Here is a 23,879-nt window from a genome sequence, read left to right on the forward strand (position 1 = left end):
GCTTTGCCCTCTTTAAAACCGGGGAGTTGATCAGCTTGGTTTATCAAAAAAAACAAAACTGAGAAATGATTTCATTATACTGTGCAAGAATGTTCATAGGGAGAAAAGTCTGAGTACTGAATAGCTCCTTAACCTGCTGAAAAAATTGTAATAACAAGCAATAGGTGGAAGACACAGAAATCGTGACAAAACACTAACAGAAACAGTGGATTCTCCAAACTGTTGAGTCTTTATATCAAGACTAGATGTCTTCTAGAAGGTTCACCCAAGCACAAGTCTTTAGATGCAGAAACAGGAGAGCTGAGCGAAACGCGCAGTTTCTCAAGCAAAAAGGCCTAACAGTTTCATTAGGATGGCAAATTTTTGTATTTATTAAGTTAAAGATCAGAAGATACCACTGTAATCATGTAACCTAATCTGATGTGTAAATATGGTCTATAGAATTTAAAGATTCATTGCATGATGATACTGTCTTAGTTGTATATACTCCATTATCAAACTGAAGATGCAAGTGCTAGATACTACATTGATATGCTGCAGATTTGCACTACACCTGGTAGAAGAATTGTTCCCAAAAGTGAAAATCTAGTATTATTTGCCTTTCAGACCACAACTTTTTCATCCCCTTCAAAATTTCTAAATAAATATGCCATATCGGAAGATATGAGAGATAATTTAAGCACACTATTACCCAAAATAGCATTCTAAGTATCACTAAAGGTATAACCATCAGCTGATAAAAAAAGCAAAGATGAAACATCATACAAATTCTTAGCAAGAAAGACTATTTATACTCAGCCTGGTCACAAATATGCTCATTTATTTTGTGACATACAAATATAGACAAGAAGTTTAATGCATTCGCACCGGAACAATTTATACCTGTACAGGCCCCATTAACTGAAACGTGCACAAGTCTTAAGGAGGAGAGGGGTTTTATAACACAAAATTATACAGAGGCAGAAGTAAAAAGCAAAATAATGCTGCTGAAATTTATGAAAGGAAAATAAAGAACAATTAGAATGGAAAAACTACTAAGAATTAGAATAAGAAAAGGACATGCAAATAGTCACTGCTTATTCATCTGCTTTGCTACAACCAGTAAAATAAATACAGTTGACAAGCTTCATCGTTTAGATTAAAGGAGAACTTTGTATAACCATAACAAGGATTGCAAAGGGCAGTAACATTTGGGTAGGCCTGTAGCTATTTATCTGGACATTTTACAAACTGCAGCAAAAGAGTACCTGCTTACTCAGCTGAATTCCCTGGAGAGTTTTAAATCACAGTAATAAAGAATCACTTATAGAAAGCTAGTAACTGTATCACCAGAGGGGATGGAAAGAGCCATGGGAGAGTTTCCGGGCCAAAATACAAGACTTCCAAAGCTTTCTGCACTAACAGGCTGGAAGTCCTAAGGGCTTTGAGGCCAAGAGAAACCACCGCCGTGGATCACATCCCCGTATTCCCAAGGCAAGCAAGCACCGTGCCTGCTCGGTGACACCTTGCCCATCTCCCTTCTGCTGCGACAAGTCACCAACGCCACTGCTGCCGCCAAGTTTTGCACTTTCTGCCTCGATTAATCCTTGTGGCTTTATATGAAGGAACAAAGTGTCTCCTCTGATAACAACGCTTCCTCTTTGAGTACAGAAAAAGCTTTCGAAGAATTCAGATATAAACGTTACTTAGCCCAACAGTATTTTTGCACAGAGCTCTTGGGAACGACAGCATTTCTTGATTTTAGGTCCCTCGAAACTAGGCAGCGAACTCATGAAACAGATTAAACTGTTGTAATACAGATGATGGAAAAGGCGAGGTGAGGGAAAAGGCTGTCCCTGCCACTCCGAGCAGCCACGGCGGGGACAGCATGGAGACCTGTGGGCTCCCTCCCGTCCCTCCTCGCATCAGGTAGGCATCGCACCTCACCTTCCCCTGCCCTTGGGTTCTTGTTGTTGTTAAACACGATCTTAATTACACGGCTGGATTTGTCCTGCCTGTCCCTGGGATTACCCAGCCGCTGCCTGCCGTTAGACCCGCGCTGTTCCCTCACGTCCGCCCGCTCCTCTCTCCCCGGCGGGCGGGCGGGGAAGGAGGGGGGCCGCCATCTTCTCAGGGCGGGGGGCGAGAGCCGCGGCGGCAGGTCTCCTACGGGCGTACGGAGACCGAAGGGGGGTGTCCACGCGGCCGCGCCTCGGCCCGCCTCCGCTCTGTGTGTGCGTGTGTGTGTGTGTGTGTGTGAGGGAGGGAGGGAGAAAGCGAGCGGGAGGGCGGGGTGTGGAGGCAGCTCCCGCCGCCGCCCCCCCGCTCGCCGCTGGGCGTGTGCCCGGCCCCCGGTGCTGCGTGACCGGGCGGGGAGGAGGAGGAGGAGTGTGGGTGCGGGGAATTTCCTTGTGTGGCGACGGAGGAACAACACCGCTCCAGACGGCGGGGCTGCGAGGAGGGCGCTGCCGCCGCCGGTTGTCGAGCGATGTGAGGGGGAAGCCCCCCCTGGGCCCTCCCCTCCCCCCGGAGCCGCCTGCTTTCCCCCCCCCCTCCTCCCCTCTCCCCTCCCATCCCCGCCCCGCCATGCCGGACCAGATCTCCGTGTCGGAATTCGTGTCCGAGACCAATGAGGATTACAAGTCACCTACCGCCTCCAACTTCACCACCCGGATGGCCCAGTGCAGGAACACGGTGGCGGCCATCGAAGAGGTGAGCCCCGGGCGGGGACGGGAGGCGCGGCCCCCTCTGGCCTGGCTGCCCGCCGCGGCGGCGGCAGCAGAGAACAAGGCGCTACCGGCGCTGGCTCCTGCCGCTCCCTCTCCCCGCCCGCCCCCGAGGAGCGCCCTCGGCTGCCGCTGAGAGGAAATGGGGCTCGCCTGGCTGGAGAGGGGAAAGAAAAGGAGCGGAGGGGGAAGGGCTGAAGCGCTGCTGCCCCCCGGCCCGCGGGGCTCCCGCTCCGCCCGCCTCCCCGCTCGGCGGGGCAGGGGCGCCGGCCGCCTCCCACCCCCGCTCCTCTCACCCTTGGGGGCAGGGGAGCCCCAGCCCTCCTTTCTCTCTCCCGGCGCCGTCGGTTCCGCCCGTCTGCCCCCCTACCTGAGGGGGAACCTGTACTCTCCAGCTTCCCTTTTCCTTCACAGCCACACCTGAAACGCCGCGGCCCCGCCGCCCCTCCTTCCCGCCCCGCCAGCTGCCCTGTGGGGCTTGGGCCCCGGCCGGAACGGGAGGCTGGAGCGTCCTTTCCCCCGTGTGTGTGTGTGTGTGTGCGTGCCTGCCTGCCTCCGGCACAGGTGGGATTTAATCTCCTTTGCAGTCCCCCGCACCTAGAAATTTAAACACCCTTCCCCCCCTCGGGCGTGTGTTTTAAGGTAGTCTTCCCTCAGGAGCCGCTCCTCCGCGGTGGTGAGGCGATGCCGGCCCGGCCCCGCCGGGGCGCGGGAGCCGGAGCCCCCGCCGTATTGCCTCCCCTTGGGCAGCCCGGGCTGCGGATACTTGGTGTGAGCCGCTTTTGTCTCGGGAAGAGCGCTGTTTGTTTTTCTTTCCGTAAAGGTACTCGAAACGTGCCGCTGAACCTGATGGTCAGAGCCCTCCCTGCCACGGAGGGTGGCTGCCAGCGCTGGGGAGAGAGAGAGAGACTCTTTTCCCTCCTGTTTCAAATCAGAGGGAAATCTGGGACAGGTCTGAACACAGTGAGAGCACATTCCACATCCCAGTCATATACGCACGATGAATTGAGAAGCGTCTGTGTATCTTGATTCCTCTAGCAGCTTCTCTGAAGTAACTTGGCGGGGAGGGGGAGGAATCTTACTTGTGATGCAGATTAATTTGCTCCATCTACCTGTTACATCAGTTTTTACAGTGTGTGTTTAGTTGATTTGCTTTGCAGTAAGCATATATTTTTAAAAGAGCCTCTTCAGCAAAAAGAGTCTTGTCAGTAGTTGATGTCCCTTCTTACAAAAGAACTGCCACTAGCAATGGATTATTAACGTGTCTTAAGTGAACAAAACCCAGGTTAGGTGTTTAAACACCCTTTTCAAGATTTTCCTGTTTTGCCAGTTCCCAAAACCACTAAAGCAAGGAGTTGAATTCAAAATAATCTGCACAGAAGGAATTACTGTTTTGTTCCTGAGGTAATTTTCTTCCCTGCAAGCTTGCACTTAAATGCCTGGATTTAATTATACCTTATTAACCTGATAGTCTTAAGATCAACAATTCTGTATCAAAGACAACTTTTTCTTACAGAATATTTATAGTAGTGAATCATTTTAGTTGTAAGGTAGAGCTGCCTAATAATTGATTAGTTAGTGTAAGCGTTTGGGTCAAAAGCAGTTTTGCTAGATTTAGAGATTTTTCTATTACAAGTCCCACAAAAATTGGTCACTCTCTAAGTCTCAGTTTCTAAAGCTGTATGGTTGCAAAAATGTCAGAAAAAACATGAAAGAAGTTTTTGATTTTCATTTTCACATCTGATGCTACAAAGTTTAGATATGATGGTGTGAAATTTGTAACATATGCCTTTAAGGTCTTTTAAAGATTCAACTCAGTTAAGTTGCATCTTGAAAACCTTTTTTTTTTTTATATTAAGAGAATGATATTAATTTAAAAATTTGAATATGGTGGATTCCTTTCTTATTTAATCTGTCGGCATGGCATTTGTTTCTGTGTCATCTCTCTGATACATTGATGTTTGATTTTTAAAGAAAATCAGTATAGCAACTCTTTTTTTGTGTCTGCACATTTCATATATTAGACACTGTCTGCTAGCTTAGGTACAAAAATGATCTTTGATGATAATGATCATAAAGAATGTATGTAGTGTCTTACAGAGCCAAGTAAAGTTTGCAAGGCAGGAGATGAGAGTTTGCACTGGCTATAGCTGTTCTTAATAACATTGATCTATCTAGCACTTCTGGCAAAATATCAGCAGTTGCTGCCTGTTTGTGCTGCTGTCCTAAAGCACGTGTTGAAATGACTACTGATTTTTTTTTTCCTTTGTGATTTATCAAGAGCAACAAATAAATTCTCATGGTTTCAAAACTGTGAAATCTTTTTTCATACTTAAAGTTGTTTGGTTTGGAAATACTCAGGTCCTTTAGCATGACGTGCCTGGTTTTTCAGGTTAAATGTGATCCTTTGATAAAAAGCTGTCCATACATTGTGTAATAGAGAAGTCAGTGCTCAGCACCTTTTTTTTTTTCCTAAAAGGCTAGGGAAGAAATAGTTCATCAGCTTGTTATGAACTAAGACTTAGTAAAGTCTAAAAATGTACAGGTAATACGAAGAACCTGTTTGCGTTTCTGGTGTCCCAAGTACTGTGAAGCATCGGTTTCTAGCATGCGCTGCTGTGTTGCAGTCAACAGTAGGGTTCTGAGAACTAGGAAGCCTGGTTGTGTACGGTTTAGAGAATGTGTTACTCAAAACAGTTAATAGGTAAGTCGAAACCGTGCTGACTGCTGGCTTTCTGTATGCATTGATTTTAACAAGTGACTGTACGAGCTGGTTTATTAACTGAAGACAGTTAAGTTTTCCTTTTCCAGGGTATTGTATACATGTATTACATAAACAAATTAACTGGTTAATACTGATACCTTGAGGATGTCTCTTAACTGCTTTTCCCAGCAATCTGGTTCTGGAATGGACTATGCAACTGTCTACATGAAGCCAGCTTGAGTCTCCCAAGCCTCACACTCCAGTGGAAGCAGAGGCGCAGGGAGAGGCACTGTAGAACCACAGGAGGTGGGGGCTAGTGTGGCTTGGAAGACTGAGCTCAGCTTTGTGCAAACACAGATATCTGTTTCCAGATCCCAATGGGAAGTCTTTTGCACTTACCATTAACACTGCTGGCCATCAGTTTTGTAATTCTGTCTTGCTTAATTAGCAGGTGTCTAATAGTGTCTTAAAAGTTTAGTTAATGAGGCCTTGCTTTCAGTGATGGAGTGGAAAAGGCTTGTTAAATGAGGAAATCAATAAGATGTTGGGCAATTATAAGTGTATAATTTACCAATATGTCTCTGTGGGCAATGGTATTGCCTTAAATTGGTGTTTTCTGAACTTGGATTAACTGACCTCTGTCAGGTGCAGCATATGATTGATTTTTAGTATCAGTGGAAAATACTTTGAGTTTTACTGTTTTATGTGATTGTATGCGCTGATTACAGACCCCAGATCATGGCCTTTGAGACCACCAGAAGCGCCTGCATTGCAGTTTGGGAACCGGTGCCTATTCAAACATTGGAAGAAAGAGGATCTGATCCTTTGCTCTCGGTAGTGAAAAAGGGATTAGGAAAGGCACGCTGATGGAACACAATGTGATTTCAAAGGAAAAGGAATCATATAATTTCTGCATTGTTCTCAGATTAGGATGTTGCTTAGCAAAATGTTGGGAATCTTTAGCTTCTGCTAAAACAAAATTACAGGCGAGCAGTATGTGCCACAGGCCCTTACAGGTTACTGTTTAATCTTTGCATGTATGATAGTCACTAAGATTAAACAAGTTTTAATTGATAGAGTGCAGAGCATAGTCACATGATTGGGGGAGGGGTTGCTTGAAATCAGGAATCCAGTCTGAGAAATGCAGTCTTTTGAGTTGACTGTTTCTATTAAAGGTCCCGGGATCTAAAAATGTGTGGTGACCATTCTTAAGCTATGAATGCTTAAATCTGGTTTTAGTACTGCTGTTACTTAGAACATACACTTCTTTCTTTTACATGCTATAAGTTAAATAAAATAGTCCCTAAACTGTAATGGGGCCTGCAGAGAGGTCCTAATATCTGTGATCTTTAAAGATTTTTAGAAAGTATTTTATAGAGTGATTTAATGAATAGGATCCAAGTGTGCCACTTTTTTTTTTTTTTTTTAAGCACGGATTATGTTTTACAATAAAGATTGGAACTGAAGCCCATAAAAATCCTACCTACTTATTTGTATTCTACCTCTTTATCGTGGTCCAGTGCTTCCGGACCAAGAAAGAAGGGCAGGGGGCTTTTGTGCAGGCTATTGTGTAAACAGAGAGTAGCAGACAGTTCATGTGCTGAAGACATTTCTATCTTAAGTCAGGACTTGAGGTGTAAAGTTTACCCCGCCTACTTAAACTTCACTGCATACACAGATTTCCCTATAAAGAGAGGAGAATGGAAACATTGAGACAAGTTTAATAGGTTACTGGAACACCCTCCCCAGCAAAGTAGCACTTGCTACTGGGATGAATGTGTTGTAGGAAACAGACAGGACAAACGTGTGCTGGAAAGATGTAAAACACGCAACAAAAAGAAACAGTTTAGTGGTACCAAAGATGGTCTTAATTCTCTGGATAGAAATAGAATTTAATTGTTTGGGGTCTATTTAAAAGCCACTTTCCAGGAATTTCTGTAAAATTTGTGAAATTAATGTTAAAGCCATAATTTGAAATTTCAGATCTCTACTTGCCTTTGTTCTAGAGGTCCTAATCCATGATTATTGCACCTCAATTATTCTATTATTTTTTTGCAGTTTAAAAGATTTTTTTTGGGGGGGGGGGGAGGGGGTGTAATTTCCACTCCTAGGAATGCAGCATGTCATTTCGTTGTCAAAACCTTTTCTTCCTCACTGTTGCTTATAATGCAAGTTTTTTTATTGGAAGTGGTATCAACTTCTTGCCACCTAAGGCTATCCCACAGTTTTCAGCTGGCTTGAAGAGGTGTCAGAGATCAATGCTTATTACATTTCATTCCCTCTTGTACGTTAAAATTCTGTACTTCTCACTGCTCCATTTTGGTTCTGCAAAGCTAACTGGGGCGAGAGGTAATAGCAGCTTGGTAGGGTGGGCAAATGTGAGGCTGGATACATGCATACACGTTTGTGTTTTTAAAATTTATACTTTCCCCATCATGTATATTTTGTGTGTTAAGTCTTTAGGGCTGGAGTTCTGTTTTCCTATACTACATTGTCGTGACTTGCTTTTAAAGCTATGTGAAGAAGGCGTTTTTGTATAATTTTAGAAGCAGTAGGAAATGTAATATACTGTAGTGTGTTTGGGGAAATTTATTGCGATTATTTGTATATTTTCTTTTATCTTTGTGCCCACTGTAATATGCTCTTTGGTGGAACATATTTGCTCACTTTTCTTACCTAGTTGCTAAATACAGTTCCATAAATACTTGCTGTTTAAAACTTTTTTTTTTTTGTTCCACTTCTGCTTCCTTTCTGGAATCGTGATTCTCTGTCATCAGCATCCAAAGCGCTTTCTGGAAAAGTCATTATGACACAAATGGGAGGATGATTTCAAAAGGAGTGTGGGAATTTTTTTCTTTTTGAGAGAAATATAAAGGATGGAAGTTGCAGAGATACAGGAGCTAAACTGTAGGTCTTCAGCTGAAGCTTTGTGCATATTTTAGAATACCTTAATTTAAAAATTTAAAAAACCTTAAACCTTTTAAGTACAGTGTGCAGTCAGTTAAAACAGTTTCTAGCCGTGCAAGTAGATTGCTGTACACCTTACCATGGTGCATTCGATGATGCATCTGCTTCCTATTATCAAATGCCCCCATAGGAGGATCAATGGAAAATATGTGCATTTCTGAAGTATTTTACTAACTTTTTGTCTTTTGATTATTTTTTTCCCTGGTGAATTTCTCAGAACCGTCTTATCTGGATTTAGCTGTACTTCATGCTGCTAAAAGAGAGTAGATGTGGAAGGTGGCTGCCTCTGCTTAGGTTTAATGCACCTTCACTTCCTCTTCTCATTTTTGTGTTGTTCTCTCTGTACCATAATATAGAGCAATGCTAGGTAAAGGTGAGGCCTTCGTTCTGAAAGGCCTTGCAAAGTCACAGGACACAAGCCTAATCCCTCCTCCAAAGTACTTGCAGCCCACATGTCCGGTGGGCATGGCTGAGGAATACAGGTGGAAGAATTCAAAAAAACTTGGTGCACCTGACTAGTGTACTGTGTTTGTAGCTGAACCACTCTGAAGTGGTTTCTTTTTATTCATATGCATTCAAGTAGTGGTTCTTAAACATTGTAGTTCAACTCTTAAATTTTTTATTTTTTTATAGTTTGCACCTTACATATATGTGCGTGTATACATATTGCATACAACCATTCCCTATCTAAATTTCTGCACCCCAGCTTCTGAGCCTCACTTTTAACCCACACATGATCTGTCTGCCCTGTTTCCCCAGAAACAACCTTTTGCACCTGGAGCTCCAGAAAAGTTGGGCCTAGCCCTATTTAGGTTAGCTCTTCCTTATGTTGTCTTGGGTATCAAGCCTCTCTATATTTTCTTGATGTTTACAGTCTTCTTATCTCTCTTAATTTCTTAGAACTCCTTTGCTACAGAGGCGACTGGGGCTTTGCCCACCCTCCATGGAGCTCCCTGGCCTTGCCCCCCCTGCAGCGGCCTTGGCCCAGCCCTGTCCATGGTACTAACCACGGCTGGGGCTCAGATGGGCTTCGTGCCAAGCTAGGGTGGGTGTCTTCACCCCAGGGCAGGTCTTCACTTCACCCCAGGTCTTCACTTGCCCTCAGTCCTCACTGGCTCTAAATAAATGTTATAGCCTCACGAAGTTGCTGGGGGGGAAGAAGAGACGTTCTTTGGGGTGAATTTTTTCTGCAGCTTCTCCGGCTGTGGGGATTCTATGTTTAGTGATCTGTATAGCTCAGGAGAATTTGTAGATGCTATAAAACGTAAGTGTTGGTAAGAAAAGTACCGACTAAGCATTGGTAGGAAATCATGAAGGTGTGATTCTAAAAACAAAATTGGTGTTCATGGCTAGAGTTAGTCTGATCAGAGGGAGATGGAGTCATGACTGAAAAAGAGATGATTGATGTTGCCTGCTAATAAGTATTAGAATCAAAGACCACTGTCTTACATTTGATGCAAAGGAGAGTTCTGTTACAGGTATGGAGAGGGATTCATTGCACAGAGGACAAACCGAAAGGTTTAGTATCATCAGTGGATGCAACTGAGGAAGACTGTATTTGTTAAGGCCGGAATGTTGAAATAGCAAAAATTAAATTACAAGATCATGGCTTAAAAACCTTTAGCTTAGAGTGAAAGGCTGTATTTTAGAGATACTATGCAGAAGGGATCTGCATCATTGATGGTAGACAGGTTTCAATTTAAGAGAACTTGTTGGTTATGGTCTGATAAAGTCAGTTGTCTGTTAACACTGCAAGTATGGCAGAAGAGTGTAAGAGGAATAAATAAGAGCTGTATTTCAGCCACATTATGGTCAGGCATCTGTGACAAGCCAAGATGCTGACTTTTACAGAAGGAAACAGAAGCGGAAGCAAGAGAAACTAATGTGAGAATTGCTGGTTTAAAGGCAGGAATCAAGTGCATGTTGTGGATGAGACTGGAAACAAGTGAAGTGTTTGTTGAATGGTTGGGGCTCAATTCACCGTGTACTAAAAGCAAAAGCAAGGCAAAACAAACAAAGGAATTATATTTAGGGGAAAAGTCATTAAGCTGAGAGCTGGTGAGGTCAGCAGAACTGAAGAGTGTATATATTAAAGCATAAGGAATGTTCATGAAGTATACCAAGAAAGGGGAAAATTATGGGGTGTTTCAAGTCTGTAGTTTTCCCCTAAGAAGAATGTCACAAATTAGCAGAACCTGTCAGAAATAGGAATAAAAAGCCAGGTAGTCAGAGGAAAGTTTCCATTAAAGAGTATATATAAAGGTAAAAGATGAATTTGCAAAAATCAGGGTTCTTTAGGAATGGCAACAGGTAGTAAAGAAAACAAAAACACTCTTGAAGCACGTAGAGTCGCGAGGAGAAAAAGAAAGGATAATACACAGTTAGAATGTTGTAGTATTAAAGGTAATGTAGATATTGCCAAATCTAAGCAAGTGCTCTGCTGCAGTTTTTGAGCTCAAAGTGTGGGAGAAGGTAGAATGGATAGCAGGAGTAGAGATGCAAGTAAGTAAAGCAATAAACAAAACTGTGAGCTTAAAGCACTCGGTTTTTTGGGGCTGGTTAATGTATTTTCCAGGATTCTGAAAGAACTAGGATGGTAATGAGCAAATGCATCTAACAAATCCTCTGAAAACTAGGGCGATACCTGTTTTAAATACAGAGGGTTAAAAAAGCAGGAATGGAGAGAAGAGAAGTATTTACAGCTAGTAAAAAAGATTGCAGTAGATGCAGAAATGTAGAGGATGACTTAAATTGAGGAGAGGAGATGTTCATACTCAAAGATTGCAAGTGTTCCTGGGTGAGTGGCAGGCTAGCAAAGTAACCAGTTCCCCTTCCTGCTTCCAGAAATGCTTGAAAAATAGTGTAAACAACTATTTACAGCAACTGCCACTGCTATGCAAGAAGACAGTACTTTCACATTTGCTTTCTTTTTTTAATTTGTAGCATAGTCAGATATGCAAGAACTTCACATCAGGAGAAATTGTGTGGCTCCTTGTTTACTCTTGTATTGGTGCTGGCAATTTCTTATGGAAAAACAGGATTACCGAGAATCATATTTGTAAATCTTTAGAAGGTGGTTACACCCAGCTTTCTTGTAAAGTTAAAACGTCTGCTTTGGTCCATTTTAACTGTGACATTTATTTTTTTTTTTTTCCCCTTAAATCCATCTGGAAAATGTAGATCTAGTTACGGGACAAACGGAAGTTTGGTGTTTGTAACTATTGATTTTATTGCAAGCTGATGGTTGATTGTTTCTCTTTTTTCCTAGCCTTTTCCCCCCACTCAGTCTCATGTGTGTTAGCACCAAGCTCAAACTCTTCTGTATGCAAAATGCTCACTGTACGCAGTTGCTTTCAGTGGGGACAGAGACATAAACTGGAAGAGCTTTGGAATTAGATGAGAGATTTTTCTGTGATTTGAAGATGACCATCAGCTTCTATTTGGACTAATTCCAGACTTCTTTCATGAAGTTTACATCAATGTAGGGATTAAATGGAGGAGTAAATTTGGCTAGGGAAAAATGGGAACACAAGAAAAAGACTCAGAAAGTAATAGCTGAAATGTCTAAGAGGTAATATGAGGATCAGTCAAAAGGGAAGAGCAAGGAAATGGGATCTGAATTCAGGACAAACTGGGAGTCAAGAGAATCATCCAAAGGCAGAAGTACTGTGATGGCCTATGAGGAACGGAGAGTCAGGAACTGGCATATAGGCAGAAACATTAAGGAGGGGAAAAGGTAATGTATCAAAAGTCTAAGGAAGTTCAGAGGAATCAGAATTTACAGGAACTGCAAGGGAAGGGGGAGTATGGCAGTGTTTATGCAGGAAGTAGGATGAAAACGCCAGGCAGAGAATGTGGAGGGGGGGCTAATGTGAAAAGGATCACTATAGTAAGGAGGCAACCAGGGATACAGGGAAGGAATAGTGATGGAGGAAAGTGGTTAATGGTGATATAGCTATGTCCTACCCATTAGTTTAGAAGCGTGGAAGAAGAGTTCTTCATGTTTTATATCCAGAAAATGGGACATAGTACTAAGTATTATGCAGACCTTTCTAGCCATTGTATGTGTCTCAATTTTGCTTGGAAAAAGAAAATAATTTACCTTATGGGGGAGAATTTATTGATGGAGGAACTGAGATACAGCGCTGTAACTGAATAGCTTTTTTCTCATGAGCAATGCTGCTTTGCAGGAAATAAGCTTGGGTAGTGTGGTTCAGTATTTTTCATGTAGAGTAGTAGGCTTTGTTTTCAAGTGAGTAGGTGCTGGACAGAATTTGAAAAATTTGCTTCTTTCTATATGTGAACTCTGTTTCACAAAAATATTTACTATGGAAGTGACATTATGCAGTGAAGCGTATTTCTTTGGAGTATATTCTTTAAGAGGTGGCTGTAAAAGTTACCATGAAAGAAGCTATAGTATAAATTCTAGCATCTGACTTGTTAAACCGGGAAGAAATAGAGAATTGAGGGGGAAGGCTGGAACTCTGCTCCTCATTGTCTTGGAGCAGTATGGTGTATAGAACCATCTGCTGTTTGTGGACCCCTCAGCTATCCCTGATTAAAGATCAGATTATCAATGTAGTTCTAGTCTGAAATCTATAATTCTGTCTGGGCATTATGCTAAGTATGCGTGTAGATACATCAAAACAGCTGAAGTGATTAGAGCTCAACAAATTAGTTTTACATTCCTGAAAGCTTTGTTCTACATTTAGAAAGCATATAGGAAGGGGAAAAAAAAGTAGTGAAGCGACGTGAACATTCATACAGATTATTTTCTTATATTTTATGGTTTCCGTTCTTTGTTAGTGAAAGATTTCTTTCCTAGGATATGCAATTTCAAGGAAACTTAGACTGTATTCTAGGGAAGTCAACTTAGAAACAAATGCATTTACTAATCATTTTAAGCCCTTTCAATCAAACAGGATTACTGGTTGGTATAGCAATAGGAGTGGAAATTTCCTTAGCACATGCAAACACAGAGCCCCTGCTCCATTGTCACATGCAAAACATACAGTATAGAGTTTTGCAAAGCACATGTTTTTAATCATTTGGGGTTTTTTTTCCAGAACTGTAGGTGTATGTTACACAACAACAGAAAAGATACAGCAGAGTCCTCCTACACTTTGAGCTCCATGTAGACCAGATGCTAGCTGTGCTGAAGAGAGTAGCATTGAAGAAGCCATGAAGGAGTAAATCTTTTGTAAGCTGCCTTTTGTTTGATTTCATTCATTCTTTTGCTTTGTTCATTCTCTTCTCTTGCTTAACTGCTCTGGTTGTGGATGGCAAGCTTTTCATGTAGGTATTTTCAGTCAGTCTACTCTGTGCTAGGGCTGGAGTGGTTATGTTTGCCACTGCCTTCCCTGCCCCTGGAAACATATGGATGTGCTGATGGTGCTTGGTTACGTATAGGTTCAGGCGTTTATCTCTTCAGTTTCATTCAGCTGATTCAGTAGCTGTTTCCTATTTCTTTTAAGACACAACAGAAGTGTTGATAGGCCTGGACCTGCTTCTCTGTTCTAAACTGCTTCAGTTTTAAAAACAGAAGTTGCTCAGTGTTTTGTGTTAGGTAGTGGCTGTGTAGGAATTTACCTTCCTAATGCTTAGTGGTATAGAGAAGTACTGCTTACTGATTTTATAGATATCTTTTATGTACATGAAATCCCTAATTATTTTGGTAAAGGTAACCCTGGGGGGAAAACTTTTATTTTTACATCAAATACGATGTAAATGGGTGTTTTATACCTACTGTTTGGTACACTAATAATTGTGGGACTTGAGATTCACTTACACTTCTAGGAAGCTGCCCTTAGTGACGCGAGTGCCTGAACAGTAAGTTTCAGTTATACTTAAAGCTGTTGAAATTCCAGCAGAATTTAAGATCATTGTTTTCAAGACTGTAATAGTGTCTTGAGATTTCTCTAGTTGGGCACCTAAAATTAATGACAGTATATGACAGTTTGGGTGCATTCTTTCATTTAAAAACAAATTCCCAAATGGAAATTCGTATAATATTATGTTTATGCATATATAAAACAAGAACTTATGCTCTTTACTGATAGCTACAGTGAGACAAAGCATCAACAAAATTAAATTAGTGCAACTTCTTTTTTCCATTTAACCAAAAGAGGAAAATACTGATGTTATCTAATGTTTGATTGCCAGAAGTTGACTGATCTTAGATTTGCTGCTGTTAATTATGCTATCATCCAGTTACTTTTTAATGGGGAAAAAATGTATTAATACTGAGAGACCATGCAGAGATTTTCAAAGGCGTTACACTGAATTATAGAGAGGTTGGAGTGAAAATTGCAGGCTGAAGTCTGGAAGTCACCATAGAATAGAAATAACTTTACAATGTTTCAAGGTAAAATGAGTTTTATCATTTGACATTGGGCTTTCATGTGAGAACTGGCTGATGAAGCTAAAAGGTTAACTATCCAAAATGTATTAAGTTGTAGAAGGAAACAACTCCTCACTGAAGAAAACTAAGTTGTAGTAATTCATATGCCACCAGTATTATAGGTAGATGCCTTTCATAAATTTCTACCCTAATAATAGAGAGGTGATGTCTGATGTATTGCTTTACCTCTACTTACCCTAGTTTTGACAGCTGGTTCAGTGTTTCCCTAGGAACACTGAGTACATTTGACGTGATTTGTCTTTGTCTCTTCTGGAGTCCCCTCTAGTTACCTGCCATTCTTTGTTGTGGGAGTCTGGTGTCCTAGAAGTTCCAGGTGTGTCGTGAACTAGATAAAGTTTGTGTGCCTTTTTTTTCCCTTTCAGAATGGCACCTCATATATAAGTCTGCCAAAGAGGTTTGTAATACAGATTTTATTACTTATTTTTGTGAAGAAGTTCTCAGAGGCCTGGTAAGACTGAGATTTGATTGTGGTGTGTTGGTGTGGGCTCTTTTCTTGGTTAATTTCTGGTCCCTAGAATTATTGGATAAATAAAGAAGAAAAAGTCAATGGAATGTTTGATGGGGAGGGATAGGTCATTTTATGGTACGCAGTTCATCTTTGCACATACCATAAAGGTTTTCATTTTTATGATAGAGTGAGTGCATCATATATAGGGAAAGCTTACTATTTAGTTTTTCATCATTTTATAGATACTGCAACGGGGATGTCTGCCTGGTTCAAGTAGAGGGTTTGAAGACTACTGAAACCAAATTAGACCATTGATATGGGAACTTTTGATTCTCTGGAAAGTGTTTCATTTGTTGATTACACCCATAAGTAAAAATTCTCTATTCAAAAAGCTTGTCATATGCAGAATAAAAGGGCATTATGTTCTGCAAAGATTAATTCTTCTTGGCTCTGATGGTGTATAAAAGGATTTAATGCTGGGGAAAAGAGTACTGAATTGAGAAATCTGCAGAAGGAAAATCCTGTCAGCCTAGCTCATCGTAAATGCTGTTGAGCGATACAGGGTGAGGATCAGCCTCTTCCCGACAGCTGGGCTCCGAACCATGCAGGGCTTTGATGGATGCTGACAGCAGACAGAAATGCAAAAACATGAAGCCAGAGAAAAGTCTCCTGCAGGCTGAGGACCGGCGAATTTTGACATGGGTAAAGGGATGGGAAAGTTTGCTTGGCCGTTCAAGACAGTCGTCACTGGAACTTTATATTGTTATCTATGTTACTCTGTTTTACATAATGCTATATCTGAGGATGTTGAAGCATGCAATACTAAATGCATGGATGGGGATGTCAGGAATTGGCTAGTGCAACTGGAAAACTAAACAACAAATAATAAATAAGGGAGTTTTCTTTACACACTCTTTGATTAAAAATGAGCCACTGTAAAGATTAAGTGCGTCAAATCTACTATATTTCTTATGAGGTCTGCATGTAAAGTCCAGTTGTCTTTGAAAGCAGATAGCTGCAATGTTGGTGGTGAAATTAGGAAAAGAGAAGGAAAATTTATTTCTCAGTATAAAATTTGGGTAATACAGGAGGTGGATGTGTTCTGCAGAAATAGTTGGCCTGAGCAGTCTCCATTCTTTCCTCTTAGGCAAGAGGTTTTTAATGAATAAAATTAAATAATAAATAACATTAAATAAAAATGCTTGGTGTCTGCCCCCTGCTTAAGTATCTGTTGCATTTCCAATTTTATGTAGGGAGGGAAGCATGTGGAAATGGAATGATTAATACACAGACACAGCACCTTTTTTTGTTCAGTGTGCAACAGTATCATGTAGTGACTTGTATTAACCACATAACATTTTGTAGGCTCTGAACCTCTGATTGGGATTTTTCTTTACTGATAAAAGTGGTTTGTTAAAGAATTCTGATTTTTAGGCATCGCTTCTTTGTTTTACTAAAAGATAATATCATTGTACAAAGTCATTACGCTCAAGTGTGTGTTTGTATACAGCACACAGTAGTGTCAAATTTTCCTATCTTTTACCTTTGCAACAGAATTACCTTTTACTTCCAAGTGTTAAGTTCTCAAAGCAGTGGTATTACTCCGTTCCACCATGCACACCCTTAGCTGTATGCGCAATAGTTTAGAGCCAAAATGTTTACTACATTTTTCTGCTGGAGAGACCAGTGCTTGTTCAAACAGACTGCCTTGGCATCGGGCCCGCAGGAACCACATACCCAGATGCTGGAGAAATAATGCTTTGGTGGAAAGGGACTTTGCAGAGACAATTCTGCCATAAGCCCTCTCCTTTTTATTACACGTCTGTCTCTGTACCTTCACAGTCTCTTAAGTAGATGGGTCTCATGCCTTAGAGTTTATTTATACAAATAAACTGTCATAGCTGCTGTAGGATATAACATTCTGGAACATTTCTTCACATACACACTCCAGATAAAAATAATTACCCCAAATTAAAGTTTTAAAAATTATTATTCTTCTAGAATACGTTCAGAGGATAGACTGCCTTGCCCCAGACTGTACCTATGAGGTTTTTTCCACCCTTTGTATCAGTCCCTCCCTGAATGTGCCAACTGATCAGTGGAAGGAAACTGGAGAGGATTTAGAAAAGAAACTAATACATGGAGGGAGGAAATGACATAACAGTAGGAGAATGGAAAGAGGATCTTGGAGGGGGATAACATAATTTAGGAAGTTTTTTACCACCTGTAACAGAAAAAGTGGATTGAGACCAGCAGTGTAGACGGTTGTTCATTTCTAATAGAAAAATAACAAGTGAGATAGGATGTCTGTGGATATCTCAGATCTTTTGAGTCAGAGAGGATTAATTACAGCAAGTATCAGATTGCCTGTAAAGATACACCAGAAACGCCAAACGATTGTGCTTGGTGGGTACGAGTATTCAAAACTTGCTGTTGTTACTTTTTAAATAAGACCAATCCAGTAAGGCACAAGAGCTGATCCTTGCTCTGCTGTTTCTACAGTAATTATTTGATCACTTCTCTTTTCTTTGCAAACTGACGGAGTTTCTTCCTCCGTCCTTTTGTTTTTGGAAAGGACATTCGTATTTTTGTTCAGAATCTGCAGCAGCCTCTGGCATTATTACTTATTCTGAAACACTGGAATGGGTGAAGTACAGGAGGATTTATGGCTACTGATTAGCCCATATTTTAATGCAAATTGCTAAAATTGAGAGTGAGATTAGATTTTGTTTAAAAGATGTAGTGGTTAAGATAATTGTTTATATTGGATCTAAAGTCAGTATGTTAATATTTTATTTGTATCTTTGTCAGTTAGATGTGCAGTATGGGGAAGAACACATAGGTTCCTGTCTCCAGGATTATTTTTCAAATGACTTGAGGATTTAGTTTCCAAAATTTTCTTACTGCTTTAGCAGTACTTCCAAGCATTTGTTGCTGTTGTTGTTCCAATAGACTCTTTATGCCTTTAAAAAAAAAAAAAAGGAAAAAAAATTGGTTGCCTTGAGACTTTTCACAAATTCAGATCCAGTTCTTTGAATATTTTCAGCAAAAACCCCATCCAAATAACCAAAAATATGAAATAGTTAATTTTAGCATTTCTAAAATGAAACTGCTGTGGGTAAGAAGAAAGGAATGTATTAGAGACTTTCAACTGTTTTAAATAAAAAATAGAGCAAAGATGATGGCCTCCCGCTTCCCCTTCCTCCCTCACTACTTCCCACAGTAGGCTGTCGTGCCATCATGAAGGCACTCATACCGAGCTGTGAGAAGGCAAGTTTAGATTTTTTCTTTCCCTTTACTGAATTTAGAAAATGGGCTTCTTGTTTCTCTTCAGAATAACCTGGGGGGCTATCTAGTGTTTCTGGTTGAAAGTGTCTCAGTCTTTTGTTTTAAAACTGGTTGCTGGAAACTGGGAGATTATCCTGGGGAAGGATGTATATCTGCTTTTCTTTGCTTGCTGCCCTAAACATCTGCTGTTGGCCACTATTGATATAGGGTATCAGATTAAGTGGAGTGTTGATATGACCCAGGGTGGCTATTTTTCTGTTCTGCTACAGAAAAACAATTATTTTCTGGGCCACAGAGAAATAGTGCACTGGTGTAAGGACACTTGTGTAAGATTAAAAACCCAGACTTCTGCTGTAAGTTTGGCACAAAAGATGTTTAATGAACATATAACCACTAGAGCCTGGGGACTCTCCATTTATGCTGCTACTGCCTGTTTTTCCCCATACCCTTTGGTTCTGTAAAAGGTGCCAAAATCATCTTTGGGATGTTGAGTTACTCAGTTTCTGCCTTCCTGCTTTTTTAACTCCCCCAATTAAATATGATAAAAATAGAACAGTTTGGTTTCCTCCCACTCCACTGAAAAGAGCAAATAATACATTCATTTTTTGTGCCAACCTGAAATGTATTAAGTATATTTATTAATTTGAGCCAATACCCCTTCCAGAAGAAAGAAGCCTGTATATTCAACAGGTCTATTTAGACATGAATTGGGTTGATGCTAGTTTTGAGGTTCTTTTTGTTGTTTGGGTTTTTTTTAGAGAAGCAGCAATGAAATGTGTGAACATTGTATTTCCCAGTGGGCTTAAATCTTTCTAAATGTGACATGGACTTGAACAGCTTTATTGTTATTATTATTTTAAAGTGTCAGGGCAGATAGTGGCGTATGGAGTAGGATGCAGAATAGCATTTCAGGAAGTTTCAGTAACTTCGGACTGATTTCTTTCTGGTAAGATGGGGTTGGTTCTAATTAGTTGGCAGGTTTTATTGTTAAGAATAGAAAACTTTGAAGCAGTTGAAATGGAAATTGGCCTTTGGCAAGTGAAACTGGACCTTGTTCCTACATGAGGAATAAAGCTTTGCTACTAATCACTGGTAGTTGAGTCCTCTCTCTAGTGCTTCTTTTGAGAGCTGTGTTCTCTTCTGTTTATTTTGATATGCTTGTCCCCCTCCCTAATGTATTTGCTGCAGACATGTTTGTTGCTAAATTCTCATCAGGCATATAGAACTTTAAAATATTTTGTGTAATTATTTGAATTGTTTCTTCTACACTCTGTACGGGCCTCAGAAATGCATTTTCTTCATTATTGTCATTTTGAAATTTTCAGTCTGTGGCACCCCAAATACCTAACACTTGTATTACTGAATACCTTCTGAAAAATACATCAGCAGTGTGTCCAAAGCTTATTTGTGATGGGTGCCAAAATGTTAGCCTTAACTTGGTAGGAAAAAACAGCATGAATTACAAGTTTAAAAAAATTCAGCTATTGCAGGTAATTTTAAGGTTGAGGTTTTTTGTGGTGCATTAGGAACATGTGTGGTAACTGCACAGAGAGAGAAAATAATTGAAGATACAGCAAGAGAAATGAAAAATTACAGATTTTTCAAGTGTAGCAAATAGGCATCTTTTGTAATCGTTTTCAGTGTGCAGCCTTAGGTTGTAAGGTACAACAAAAAAGTTTTCAAACTAAATCATGTTTCTGTGCCATTTTAAGAGAGATTAGCTATGCATTTTGAAGAAGAATACTGATATGAGCACCAGGTTTGATAACAAATCTCCTAACATTCATGTATTTTAATCCAATATTGCCATTTATTTAGAAGCCTTGAAATTCATGGCAAGAGAACAAGATCAATACCAGGCTGATCATAGCATATTTGTTTTAGACTTGTCAAACAAGTGATCTCTATGATCTCTAGATGCTCTACAGCAACACCACATAGATTCTGATGTAAAAAGTAATTTACCTTAAAAATGGTTTCACAAGATTAACAGTAGAAGTCACAGAAAAGTAAATGAACAGAAGACATAAATACTGTGTTTGGAAAAATATTGCACTGACAAGGGCACACTCAAGAAGGTCACTTTGGAGTTTGTGTTTCTGCACACTGCATAAAACACCACTCCTACATTAATGTAACTTCTTTTTTAATGTACTGTATAGAATTTGGGGTTTTTTCCATAAATCAAAGCTATATTTACTGTTTTTAACAAGAAGGAAGTCTGAGCACTCATCAGTAGAAACTGAGTGGGACTATGGAAATGATTTATATGGCCTCTTTGACTACACTGGGCTGAAATAAACAGATGCCAAAATAAACAGTCTTTTTAAGAGGGTTTTTTGAGTCAAAAGGAGAAGCGTTACATGAGAGGACAAAATGATCCCACCATATGAATTACATGGTCACTTTTTCTTCCGGTTCAGAAGTTTACTGGCCATTTTAAGTAGGTAAAAAGAAACGCTAGAAAATGCAATGCCAGAAGCCATTTAAAATTTCACTGCTTCTGACACTGTACTGAAAGTGCACAAAGCAGTTGAACTAGGGGAAGGTAGCGTTTTGGCATGTGTGTGTGCATCAGTGTAGTGTGTGTATATTTATGAAACAAATACAGGATTAGAAATTCAAAGTATAATAATGCTACAACTGTATTTACACTGATTTCTAAGTGCTAAGGTTTGGACAAAGAAAAGGACAAGAAAATATGAAGAATGGTACTAAAGACAAAGAGCCATCATTTTCAAGTTTTGTGCCAAAGTGGCTCCTTTGAAACCCTATTTATGAATAAGCACCAATATCTTACAATTAAACAAAGGCAAAGTCCCCCTCCCCATTTTTTCGTCTATAAGCAAGACTAAAATACAGTATTAAAGATGCAGATTTTTTCAGTATTTTGTCCATCAGGCAGCATTATCAAAAGATTTCACAAAGGAATGGAGGACTAGAAGAAACCTCCTACGGGAGCAAGTCTAGGTTCTTACCACAATAGGAAACAACATAATAATATTTCATAAATTTATTCAGGTCCCTCTTAAAATGCCTAGATATGTTACCCTCTATCTCCTGTTTGGAAACCTTTCCAGAATTGGATTTGTTTTTCCCAATTCCTAATCCCAGTTAGTTCGGGTACAGCTTTTACCAGGTGTTCTTATGCTGACATTATTTTTCAGCTTAAATCCTTTTTCCTCTTTGTTACCACCAGTAAGGAATTTAGGTAGGACCCTTTCCATTCAGGAGAGAGGAGGCCACCTATGGCCTGTCTGTCAGGGGAACTGAAGAAGCACAAGGTTTGGGCAATCGGTGCCGTATTATCCAAACACAATCACGTTGATCAGTAGTTACTTAGATTGCCAAACAATCTAGGATGCCTGAACATCCTTGGGTGACTGGGGATCATTTCAGGAAGGCAGCCTGTTCTTCCTATGTTTTGTGCTTTTACATTTTTTTAAAATTATTTAAGCGTTTTGTGCTTTTTATTTATTTATATTTGTGCAATGGGCACATTCCAATTCCCTCTAGCTATCTGCTTGAGCTAGCCCGTTTTGAGTTTCCTACAGCTTATTCCCAGTAATCTAGTTATAAAACTAGAGCAATTCAAGAAAGACTTTTCATTCCATTCCATGCTTCACAAACTGGTGGATGAAACAACACCTACATTGCCTCCAATTTTGTGTGTATATTTTTGTTGTGTTTATCAGAGTAAAAAAATCCAGTGGTTCAGAGAGACATGTAAGCTGTGAAGACCAACAGTTTGGACCTACACCTTTTTTGCATTCCAAACACTATACATATGTAGTATTCACTGACTTTTTTTTAATTTTTATTATTTGTTTGTTTCCTTGTCCTTGGTGGAAGGAGATCTCTTGTATCTTAATGTTTTTGTTTTTCATGGCTGTATCATTTTAACACCCTGTGGTGATTCTGCAATCGTCTGGTAAGCCTTTATTCTCCTTAATTTTTTTCTGACTGATCTCCTAGTTCATATACATATTTTTCCCTTGGATACACAACTTTGCAGTCTTGACTGTTGAATTTCTTCCCATTCTCATTAATCACATCAGTGAATTGAATCAACAATAAAACACATTTTTAAAGAATGAAACATAGTTTATTTTTGTGACAGTTTGTTCATATTGCTAATTACAATATTCTTTTAGGTTTTATATGCAAATGCAATTGCATGGAGTACTGACTGTCACAAATTACTTTGATTCCTCACTCTTTGGTTGATTTTTTTTTTTTTTTTTTTTTTTTTTTTTTTTGTCTGGGAGAGAGGAGAAATAACAAATTGAGTCCATGTTGCCTTGATACAAAGGTAGGATACTTTGCTATACTGGGATAATTTGTCTCTGTTTCTCGTGGCTTTGGAGTGGATCACCTACCTGAACAGAAGCTGAGGTGAGTCCTCAGCTAGCAAAGTCAGTGTTGAGTCAGTGTTAGTCAAGATGGTATCTAGCCGGCTTCAGTCATATTGGTTCCCTGGATGTTTCAGCATCGTTCTACAGACTCAGTCTCTGCTATCACCATCAAAATGTGGTAGCAGTTTCCAGACAAACTGAACTTACAAAGCCTGTTTCTATTTTGGTGAATGAATATATGAAGAAATGTTGAGACTGATGTAACGATAAGGGTTAAAAAACCCCATAGCTGATGAAGATAGCAGCGTAGTAAAAGTGCTCACCACACTCACGCAGCTACTGAATTCTTGTTCAGAGATGTCCCTGGAGGATTCCTCAGCAGGGGCACCTGGGTATGTTGGTCCTCCTACTCATTCCTGTTTTTTTCCCATTGCCTTTCCCATTGGGTTGTGTTGTATCAAGGCACTGCCTGCTAGCCAGAGCCAGAAAGTTTACCCAGCTGAAAAATAGCATCCCCACCCCGCATCATTTTCAAGAGATCAAGATCGCTTCTCTCTGGTGGTTTACAACACATACACACAAGGACTTGCACAGGCCCAGCTGAGGAGGCAGGCAGGGGAAGAAGAGAGGACCCAAGGAAGCCCGACTTGACAGCCCTGTACGTTTTCACCACCTTAGGGCTTTATGTTTTGCTTGTTCTGTTGCCCTCAGTAGTGTCTGTGGTTGCTTTTTTCCTGTCACCCTTGTTTTGAGTTTTTATGTGGACTGGCTGGCTGGGATAGCGAAATGCTTGAATTGTCATCACTGCTGTGTTGGGGCAGTAGCTGTCATTTCTATTGGGCCCTGGCTATGCTGTCTTTTACGGGCTTGCTCTTCCACTGCCTAATTCCAGTAAAAGCAGGAGTTGCTTGAGAGAAGGTGCAAACCAAAATGATGACTTTGATTGAGGAAGAGGACTTGAAGTGTTTCCCTTACTGAGGGTCTGTGGTTT

General features: G+C 40.4%; 1 protein-coding gene across 2 annotated transcripts in view; it reads left to right on the plus strand.

The window, feature by feature from the left end:
- The first annotated feature begins 2,393 nt into the window (after positions 1 to 2,393).
- ASAP2 (ArfGAP with SH3 domain, ankyrin repeat and PH domain 2) overlaps positions 2,394 to 23,879 on the plus strand; it is an 87,352-nt gene continuing 65,866 nt past the window's right edge. For both annotated transcript variants that reach the window (XM_074154197.1, XM_074154198.1), the window contains exon 1: positions 2,394 to 2,691. In XM_074154197.1, the coding sequence (XP_074010298.1) occupies positions 2,566 to 2,691 (126 nt within the window). In that variant the 5' untranslated portion in view covers positions 2,394 to 2,565. The remainder of the gene's footprint in view (positions 2,692 to 23,879) is intronic.

The sequence above is a fragment of the Numenius arquata genome, chromosome 9 (assembly GCF_964106895.1).
Source record: "Numenius arquata chromosome 9, bNumArq3.hap1.1, whole genome shotgun sequence".
Classification (NCBI taxonomy): Eukaryota; Metazoa; Chordata; class Aves; order Charadriiformes; family Scolopacidae; genus Numenius; species Numenius arquata.